Source organism: Zingiber officinale, chromosome 6A (assembly GCF_018446385.1).
Source record: "Zingiber officinale cultivar Zhangliang chromosome 6A, Zo_v1.1, whole genome shotgun sequence".
NCBI classification, from domain to species: domain Eukaryota; kingdom Viridiplantae; phylum Streptophyta; class Magnoliopsida; order Zingiberales; family Zingiberaceae; genus Zingiber; species Zingiber officinale.
This window is the reverse complement of record NC_055997.1, coordinates 108,849,315-108,860,071: the sequence shown is the minus strand read 5'-3', so window position 1 is coordinate 108,860,071 and position 10,757 is coordinate 108,849,315. Positions and strand designations below refer to the sequence as shown.

Sequence of the window (10,757 nt, the reverse complement as noted above, 5' to 3'; positions counted from 1 at the left end):
CGTAAACAACGTTCGTGAACAATATTCGTGAACAATGCTCACGAATCATATGTATTAATAAAATTCTTTTCAATATGTTAAATAAATAATAAAATAAAATAAATAAATAAATAAATTTAAATTATCAATATTAATAATCAATCAAACAATTAAAGTTTCAAACAATCAAACAAGCTTGAATTGAGAGTTTGATAACATCTAAACGAACCAAGCTTAAACCAAGCTCAAGCCAAGCTCGAACCAAGTTCAAGCTAAACTTGAATTGAGAGCTTAATAACATCTAAACAAACCAAGCTCAAGCTCATAAAAAATAAACCAAACCAAGTTTGAATACACATTTCAAAAGTTTGGTTCATTTTAAGCGCGACTCGGCTCGGCTCGGCTCGACTATCTTATCAAACAAACTTGAACATTTCAAAACTCGATTCGACTTGACTCGACTTGACTCGACTCGTTTATAACCATACACTAATCAGGGAGAAAAGCGACATTTTCAGCTAAAAGCTGGCAAGAAACAGGGGGCGTTTTTTTGAAAAAAAAAGAAACACAAAACAAAAAAAAAATGAACGCCTTTTGATATTTCTTAAAGTGAGATGTCCTTGTAAAGAGAATACAGGATCACGCGCCGCCAGAGCGCTTTGCCACCATCGACGGACAGGACTTGCGCGTAAAGCAACGCGTGTAAATCAGGCGTGCCAATTGACAATGCCATCTGGCTACGCTTACCAAAGCAGGCGCACAAGGATTTAGTTGAGTTGGTAAGTGACAAATTGATTGCCGGATAAGATCTTGGGCCGAATCTCAGAACTCAGCCCACCTGCCCCTTTGCCTCCTCAATCACCGCTGGGGCGACGTATTCGCCTTTTGCCGGCTTATAAAAAAAGCGAGGCGATCCTCCGCGTCTCGTGCCTTGACTTCATCTATCCTCCGCGGTCAACTGCTCTTCGCCGCCGCACGCCATCGAATTCGACGGCGATCCGACGCTTCTGCGGGAGCGCTAGTTTTTTCCTCCCTCTTCCGTCACCTGGGAAATGGCGGCGGCAACGAGAAGGGCTCTTGCCCCGTTATTAACCTCCCGCAACCGCAAATTGGTAACGAGCTCGAGTGCGCACATAATTTTTGTTGACAGACTTCGATGCCGGCCTCAATATTCTTTTTCTTTCATAAGTTCAGCAGGAATCGGTTCTCTCGATGAGTTATTCTCGCTCGGGATGGCGAGGAGGTTCGTGTTTTCGATGTTGTTTTCCTGGTTGGTCCTCTATCGGCGCGAACTATTTTGGGACTAAATTAGGGGTTTCTCGGCCTTAGGGTTTGAGGAAGGAGCATGTCGGCGGGAGTTCAGTAGCACTGCAGCTCCCTCGATGGGGTCCGATGAAAAATTCGTGGATGAGATTGAGAAGATTCGGCATGCATATGAGGAGGCGAAAAGAAGCTTTCTAAACATTCCCGTCGCACTCAAGGACATGCCCAAGATGGATCCAGAAGGCACGCCCTTTTCTCCCCCTTATCCGCGTGTTTATCAAGTTTTGGTTCGGGAAAGGGGAATATTGGAACCTGACATTCGTTTTCCTATATTCTTGCGGTAACAGGCATCTATGTGAACAGGAATGTGAGGTTAGACGATATTGAGGTCTTCGGATTTGATTATGACTACACACTTGCGCATTACTCTGGAAACCTGCAAAATTTGATCTACGACCTCGCCAAAAAGCATCTTGTAAATGAGGTCTGTCAGCATAACCTAATGAATACTTATTCTGTATCCGTTATAGGTTGTGAGAATAACTCTTGATTTGTTGAATGTGATGCTCAGCTCCGGTATCCTGAGAGTTGTTTGCTGTTTGAATATGATCCAACATTTCCAATCAGAGGACTGTGTTATGACAGGCTCAGAGGATGCCTTCTGAAGCTTGACTTTTTCGGGTCTATTGAAACAGATGGGTGCTTTTTTGGACGCCACAAGGTAACCTCTTTTGCCTTCTATACGATGATACTATGTTATAATTTACATAGTTGTAAAAGACTTAATTTTCAGGCTATACATGTCAGAAAAGTTAAGATAAGTTTGCAGCAATTCCACCTTAGGTAATCTCCCAATAGTTGTGTCAATGTTTGCTTGTTTATAAACATTGTTATCCCTGTCAACATATATATACACTAGGTCTCATCAAATATTTGAAGCCAACTAGCAAATTAGATAAATAACCAATTATGCTAATGTAGAAATTTGTAGCCAAGAGGATATTCTTTTGTTTACTTATTTGTTCAGTTTGGTATTCGTACACTAAGAGCCATAACATTGATTATTTTTATATGTTTTACGTCATTGGATAATACTATTTTAGGGAATTTTCTGTCATTCTTTAACTTGATAAAGCTACGAAAATGCCATTTTAAAAAAATTTAAGACGTGTAAGTTAGAATTGTTTCAGAAAAGTAACTTCTATATTCTGTGGAAAAAATTAATGCAAATGTTTGATAATGATATGACTGGTGGAACATAACCAGAAACTATATAATAGTTTGTATGTTATATGTTGTTCTATAGCTTATACTGTTATTTTATTTGATATTTATGTTATTTACTTCTAACAAAATAAATTAATTATTCTTTATGAACGATAGGTTAGTCAAAGAAACTTCACTTTAGTAGCACTCATTATTCTCTTTTCTCAACGTATGTTTAAAGGTTTTATAATATTTTAATTCCTTAAGCACCTTTTCTATCTGTTTGCAAATATAGGGAGGGAGAAAAGATTAAATTCTTTAAATTGCTTAAGTACCTTTTGGACATAGCTGAAATTTTTAACATTATGAACGTGCAAAATTTTGTTTTGATGACTAAAAGCTTTTTGAAAAAGGAGAAGCTCTTTGGTAGTTCCATGAAAATTGATTTTTCCCAAAAAATGTACTCACTTTCAAGAGGCAACAGTAGTAAATTAGTCTTGGTTCTGTGTAAGTTTATGAGCAACTACCCTGCTCTGGTCCTCCATGATTCAAAATTCCGAAATAGGACCCATCTATCTATTTGATGTTTCCAAAACCATGAGAACCCTTTCAAATGAACATTACGACTCTCATTTGAACAGGGCTCGAAAGGGCCTGTATGATTAGACTGGTTTAACGTGCGTGGGAAGCAACTTGCTGCGGTTCATGGTGTGCATGTTGCACCTCAACGACCCTATTTTTTGGCAGGTGCTTCGGCAAATGGAGTACCACTCTCCTCTGATCCTCTTGGAGTATGCTCTCCACCTCATCTCCTCCTTTTCTGCCACTTCTTTTCATTTTGCCATTTGTGGCCTTGACGACTTGACTTGGCTCTACTTTGCTGCACCCCTCCCTCCTTCACTTCCTCCTGATGTTGTGATGCCACACGGTGAATGCCTTTGGCCAACGCATTGTTGTTGCTCCATGCAGTGCCTCACCAACAAGAATATCTCCTGGTGAAGCTCCCTTTATGATGTTCTTCGACTTCAATATCTACCTCATGTACTTTGCTAGTGAGGGTGAACTAGTCGGGATCCATGAGTTCCTTGAAACTCTAGTGGCGACAACTTCCAGGACATCTACAAGCGCAGTGCAATGCACGATGCTGCTTGCCAAGGGCTCATCAACATCTTTGAGCTGCTCCTTTGGAGGGGTGTGCAAGCTGATGTCCTGGATTTGTGGGTCAACATGATAAGTCTCTCTATTCTTTGGTATTGTGGTGTTCTTCTTTCAAGATTAAATAATAGTGCCTTTCATGGCAACTGGGTAATTGCTACACTTAATGTGGCTATTATTTCTGCTACACTGAATTAACTTCTTCTTAAACCTACTTGATTTAATAGAGCGTCACCGATCAGTCCTCTTAAAATAAAAAAGAAATGGCAGCAAAATTCAACGCTGTGAAATTATAATCAAGTTGAAAAGTAGTGATCGAAGGAAAAGGTAGAGATCAGTTCATCAAAATTAAAAGGAACTAAAACAGAGATTGTAAAATAGTGATGAGTTTTCTCTAGTCCCTTTGTTGATCTAAGATAATTGATTCTGAGAATCTGAATTTTTGTATGAAAAAAAAAAAAATATTTTGTTTGATATCAGGATAATGAACTATATATATTCATTTGTTTTATCAGGGTAGTGAACGAGATGTACCTTTGTAAGAAAAAAAACCTTTCTTTTTCCTTGTCATTTATCTATTTTTATCAGGGTAATGATTGAGATATATTTAAGCTCAATAAAAATGAATTTGATCTTAATTACATTCTTGATAATAATAGCCAATGTTTGTACACCCATGGATATAGTTTTTAGATATTAGTGGAATAAATGTTTAATATTTTAATTAGATTTTAACCAAAATTCTCAGTATTAGATCTAAATTGCACCAAGCAATGAATATTACTTCAATATCATTAAAACATCTTGTTGGTTGTTAATCAGATTTCCTTGGAGAAGATTAAGGAAATGTATGGCTCTCGTCATATTGGTCGAGCCCAAGCACGAGTACTTGTTGGTTTGATGGACTTCTTTTGTTTTAGCGAGGTAAATCATGCTATATATATATATATATATATATATAATATGTGAAATGGTTTCTGTTAGTTGATTTCTGATTCCATAATCTACTTGAGAGACAATTAAAAAAGGTATATATGGTGAGAGAATGGCCTGAGCTAAGTATTTGCTTTCATCAAGTACTCATAAGCTTGTAAATTATTTATGCTGCTGCTAGTGTATCATTAAGATAGATCTTTTCTTCTCAATTATCAGTCATAGCCAGTTTCTTCAGATTAGAGCAATAGTTTCTTTTATATGGACTACTTTATGAATAAGTTGTGCTAGCTAACTCTGCTAGAAATATGTCAGCAGTGCTATCTCTACCACACTTTTTTGCCACTTGTTCGTCTCGCTGACTTGCACTAAACTATAATATTGGCTCACTCTGTTTAGGTAAAATTTCTCCTGGTCTATCAGATTCTAATATCAAATATTTCTTCTTTTCTTTTTGTAGGTATGCTTAATTGCCGATACCATACAACATTTTGTGGATGCCAAGCTAGATTTTGATCCTTCCAATGTCTATGAAGACATAAACCAGGCAATTCAGCATGTGCATAAAAGTGGCTTGCTCCATAAAGAGATCCTTTCTGATCCTACAAAGTATCTTGTGAAGAATGTAAGAGGAGTCTTACTTTCATAATTCTTGACTGAGACATTTCTTTCTTGGCTTTAAATGAGAGGTTGCTGCAGATCTATTTTTGTCTGTTGCTTTGTCATATTTGAGAGTATGAAATACATGTGTTTTGCAGAGTCAGCTTTTCTGCCTACTCAAGAAGTTGAAGGAGAAGGGGAAGAAGCTTTTCCTACTAACAAATTCTCCATACAGTTTTGTGGATGGAGGCATGCGTTTTATGCTAGAGGTGCTTTACATTGTATATATCACATTTGTTTGAAGTAAAAGAGACGCCTAGCCTAAGCTAGTTGATTTTTTTTAAATATCTTTCTACAAAGGTTGAAATATATTATAATGTATTTCTTGCTTAAACATGTGTTATATCAGAATTTCATTGCAGTGCCTTATGTTTTCTAGTTCTTATTATGCTTTTATTTTTGCTAATACCAACCCTAATGTTCTGATTAAGCAATATTTCTAGACAAACTCTTGGTTCTGCATTAATCGATTTTGTAGGATCCTTGTGTACATTGATGTTTCCTTATTCTCAGTTTTTGATTAAATAATTATTTTTGCTCTGCATGTATTTAGGAAAACTCTCGTTATTTCATGTGATTTTATTTGTATTTAATTTTCCACTTTATTTACTAGGACATTGGAGATGTGAGAAATTCTTGGAGGGAACTTTTTGATGTTGTGATTGCTAAGGCTAATAAGCCACACTTTTACACATCTGAACACCCATTTCGGTAATCTCACTATTACATTTTGTATATAGCTTCCTATTCTTATTCTAGCAATATTACTTCAGTGCATAGCTTGATTTATTAATGCCAGATCATTGTAACAATTCTTCACTTATGTGAGATGTTTTTTGCTTTGTGAATTTCAATTTATGTGCATTTCAAATATTGATAGTATGGTCAATGGTGCGTGTATGGTGTTTACTAGGTACTAAAGTGACTAATAATTTTATAGTATCAATTCGACATCTGTTGAGACTGATATCTGATTCAAGACCAGTATTTTATCCTTTGCATCATATTGATGGCCACATTCTAATTATCTTAGTTACTGCTGCTCTTGATACACAGTTGTTGAACATGTTTAATTGCAAGTTGAAACATCAAAACTGCAAAAACCTTATTAAATCTTTTATATGCTACACACCTAAGATGGTACAATTGTTCTTGTTCAATTTGTCTAACATCTTTCATTCATGTAGATGCTATGACATAGCAAACGACACCTTGGCTTTTACAGCAGTGGACCAACTTCTCCCTGACCAAGTCTACTATCATGGTTGCCTGACATCATTTCTACAAATTACAAAGTGGAAAGGTCCTGAGGTAACATAGTTCCTTGTCTTTGGAATTCCTTGAACAGGATTTCAACACAATAAGCATAGATGGTTTTCTGAGAAGGACCAAAAAGGATTTGCTCAACTTAGTTTTCTATCACTTTCATACGCATTTGATTTTTCATTTATAACTTCATTTAGATCTGAAATTGTTATAAGTACAATATAAATGGGTGGTAGAGAAACTTTTCATATGCATTTTCGATTTCAGAGTTTGTGAACAATATATTTTGGTGCAATAGCTTAAGCATGATTATACTCTGTTGAACTCTTGTTATTAAAACATTTTGTGCAATAGCTTAAGCATGATTCTTCAGGTTCATGTAATTTTTTAATAGAAAAATGATTTGGTTTATGTATAGGTGATATACTTTGGTGATCACTTGTTTAGTGACTTGAGAGGACCTTCAAAAGCTGGTTGGCGTACTGCTGCTATCATTCATGAACTTGAGGTTTGAAATATTTAAATTAAAGAATATTTGACCCTCATGTATGTACATGGTTATAATCAATGGCATATTTGTGTTCAAGTAACACCCTTGTACATGGTTATTATTAAAGGCATATTTGTATTCAAGTAGCACCTGTGTAGGCTGTGTTTTTGTTTGTTGTCTAAGGTCTGTTTAAATTGCTAATTTATCTTGTTTGGTTAAAGAATAATGGTGGAATATATTCAAAAGAGACCTGAACTAACTTCTATGCATTAGATAACATCGGGTAATGCCACATGGGAGAATCTTTATGACCAGAACATTTGATAATACCACACATGTTAAAGGCATTTGTCACTTATTCAGTGTTCTGTAGATAATTCGGTGCTAGTTAAACCCTTTTTGTGTATGCTTTAGTAGCCCCAAATAGTGGTGAGGAGGTTGACACAGGATAACTATTTTTTATCATCTGAATATGCAAATAGCCACTCATATGCTTTGCTTAACCTTCGATGACACTGTAACAACTTAAGTGTTCTATACATTTGTGACCCAAGGCACACTACTTGAGATTTGGAGGATGCAATTACTCAAACATGGAATTATAGTTATTCATGACTTGATTCTCTATTATTTCATGTCATATAGTTCTTCGACACCACTATTTATGGCATTGCAAATGTTTCTCCTAGTTCATCAAAAATGGATTAAAATGGTCAAAATTTTATACTTGCACTATCAAAATAACTTTTTTGAGTTTCCTGTGTATCTTCTGTAAGTAAAATACTCACGGACCAGTTCTTTAGCAAACTCCGCCTCTTAACAGTCATTGTTGTGCTAATCAAGGTTTAAAATTTCGACCCGTGCCGAGGTTTCGGTCTCAGACCGGAACGATACGGTTTCAGTATCGTATCGTGCCGATATAGTTTCGGTATTTTTTATTTATCTATAGTAATTATAAGATAAATATGTTTATTATGTATATAAAAATAAGTTGTATATTGATTTATTATAAGTTCTCAATTATTGAATAATTTCATATTGTTAGAAAAAATAATTAAAAATAATTTTATTTAAATAGAATTGATATATTAATAATTCAAATTAAAATAGAAGTATCTATAATAATAATAATAATAATACAAGATATTACTTTATATTAATAATAATTATATAAATTAACTATTTATTAATTTAATTAATTATTAATTAAATAATATATATTTTAAATAGTAAAAAATATCAAGTAAAAAAATTTAAGAAAATAAAAAAAATTCAGAATATAAATATAATTTATTAGAATTTTTTTAAATTTTTTTTAGAATTTTTTAAAATTTTTTTAAATATTTAAATGAAATTTAAAATAATAAAAAAATATATTAGAATATAAATAAGAATTATTATATATTTTTTAAAAATTTTAAATGAAATTTAAAATATTATTTTTTTCAGAATATTAATTAATAAAATTTATTTTAATTTTAAATATATTTTTTATATATTTTATTAGGATAATTTAATTAGGATTTATAAAAGCCTCTTCGAACTATCACACATCCTTCACGCATCCTTGGGAATTCTTTAAATTAATTAAATAAAATAAAAAATTATTAAAACAGAAAGAAAAAAATCGCGGCGGCAGAATGCGAGATCGCTCTACGATGATCGCGGTCGATCCTGCGAGGGGCGTCCGGCGGAGCCGGAAGCGTCGCCGGGCGCCTCTAGCAGCGCCGCAGAATCCGTCGTGCACGATGCCTTCGGTGCCGAAGGCGTCGCGGGACGCCGCCGGAGGCGTACCGCGTCTCCTCCGGCGCCGCTGAGACGGGGACGCCTCCCGTGCCGGTTTCGGCCGCTTGGCGGAACGGTAAAAACCGTCCGTGTCGGGCGGCACGAAACGAGATTTCGAACACTGGTGCTAATACTATAATATTTCAAACATATCTTGAATGGCTGTCTTTGTTCTAACTCGGTCATGATTTACATCATTTCTAAGTATATTTCCAAGTATGTTTGCTGGAGGACCAACCATTAATATAAAGGTTTTTTTGTCAGCTCACAACCTGCATTTTTACATCATAATAAAATTTCTGGTCACAATTCATATCTATGTAAAGTTGTCAAGTTTTTCAAATGAATTGTGCAACTTGAGTTGACTAATAAATATTTTTGTTCTTCAGAATGAAATAAAGATTCAAAATGGCGAGAGATACCGATCTTATCAGGTAATGAGCATCTGCAGAATCTTCTTATCTTGTTCTGCATTCTTGGACTTATGTTCATCCGTTTTTGTGCTTCTTGGGATTGCTCCATATTCGTAACATTATCAAATATGACTGCCACTCCTTGTAAACATCACTACGTTCACAAATCTCAAGTGATAAATACAACTGGCCTATCAACTCCTGAACAGTAAGTTGTTGACATTTATTAGTGTTATGTTATATCTTATCCCAGTGTTCGTTTTGAATTAACTCATTTGCTCTAATTTAATGGGTCTTCTGCACAGAACTGTGATGTATCTGTTTGTTTCTCTCGATATTGTTTCTATTTTTCTTTGTATTAATTTTAGTCTTTTGAACCTTTTGTGGATAACCAGCCAAAACATTTGCTTATGAAAATCTGAACTTGCTTGTTTATAGGCAAAGTTTCATATAATTGAGGAACTGCTTGGCAAACTTTATGCCACAGTGGTTAGCGGTGAGCGAGGACATGATTACCGCAGATTGGTGCAAGAACTTAACGTGGAAAGGCAACATTGTAGATCTACAATGCGTAGCCTGTTCAATAGTAACTTCGGAGCAACATTTCTTACCGACACGGGTCAGGAATCTGCATTCTCGTACCACATCCATCAATACGCTGATATATATACAAGTAAACCTGAAAATTTCTCGTCTTGCTCTCTCGAGTCGTGGCTACATGTGCCCTATGACATAAAGATTATGCCACATCATGTGAAGGTAACAGTCTGGTTTTAGGAATCCCTATTTTCTGCTAAAACAATCTTTCTTATTAGTCTTTCTTGCAGGTACCATCAAGTTTGTTGAAATCGCAGTAGCAATCATTGTTTGTTTTCGATTTACTCTAGATGGAATTTTCATGCATGATCGACCATGTAACTTCTACATGTAGCAATATTTTGAGATAAGATTCAACCCCTCGAAATTAGTTAGTGGAGAGGGAATTTTTTCTTGCAAATACTTCCTTGTAGCACTTACAACTGGAATTATCATTCTGGAGTTGGTGAGTGTCAACTTTTTTTTTTCGTCGTTTCTCCTAGTAAGTAGAGGCGATAGTTCCTGTGGCATCTTGGGCTGCATACTTGAGTCATTGCACATTGTTATCATTTTAGAGTTTGATCGGAGTCAGTTCTAAATTTTTAAGCAACAGAATTTTGTTCTGGGTCATGATCTCAATTTACGTTGTTAGATGAGTGTCTTTTTTTTTTTAATAACATATAAATTTTGTTTCTCTTGTTGGAATAAAAAGGTGATAACTCTCTAATATCTAGCCAAGGGTATCGCCAATCCTTTGGCTAGATACCTAGCATAATGACCCTTTACCTTCAAAAGGTCAGGCAGCTAATGGGGCATAAGAAGAGGGGGTGGTTTCATTGAATACAGAATGAAAGTTTGCTGAAATATCGGTACGTTCCATTTAAAGTGAATCGTTGAGCTGTTGTTTAAGTTGTATCATTTTAGACAATAACACTTAAGTCCAACAAATATTGCTGATCTAATTAATAGTAGGATGAACTTACGCATGTTTTCACTCTATTTTATCTAATTTTATAAATTGCGTATGACAT

The 10,757-nt window shown here is 35.2% G+C and overlaps 1 protein-coding gene across 1 annotated transcript; it reads left to right on the top strand.

Annotated features, from left to right (window-relative positions):
• The first annotated feature begins 884 nt into the window (after nucleotides 1-884).
• Nucleotides 885-10,214, top strand: LOC121997361 (5'-nucleotidase domain-containing protein DDB_G0275467-like). Its single transcript, XM_042551728.1, has 14 exons — nucleotides 885-1,091; nucleotides 1,174-1,222; nucleotides 1,309-1,485; nucleotides 1,590-1,726; nucleotides 1,814-1,963; nucleotides 4,426-4,527; nucleotides 4,997-5,161; nucleotides 5,295-5,405; nucleotides 5,810-5,907; nucleotides 6,384-6,507; nucleotides 6,881-6,970; nucleotides 9,127-9,171; nucleotides 9,589-9,909; nucleotides 9,978-10,214. Exons 1-14 carry the CDS (start codon nucleotides 1,032-1,034, stop codon nucleotides 10,005-10,007), a joined length of 1,659 nt encoding a protein of 552 aa, XP_042407662.1. The 5' UTR covers nucleotides 885-1,031; the 3' UTR covers nucleotides 10,008-10,214.
• The last annotated feature ends 543 nt before the right edge of the window (nucleotides 10,215-10,757 follow it).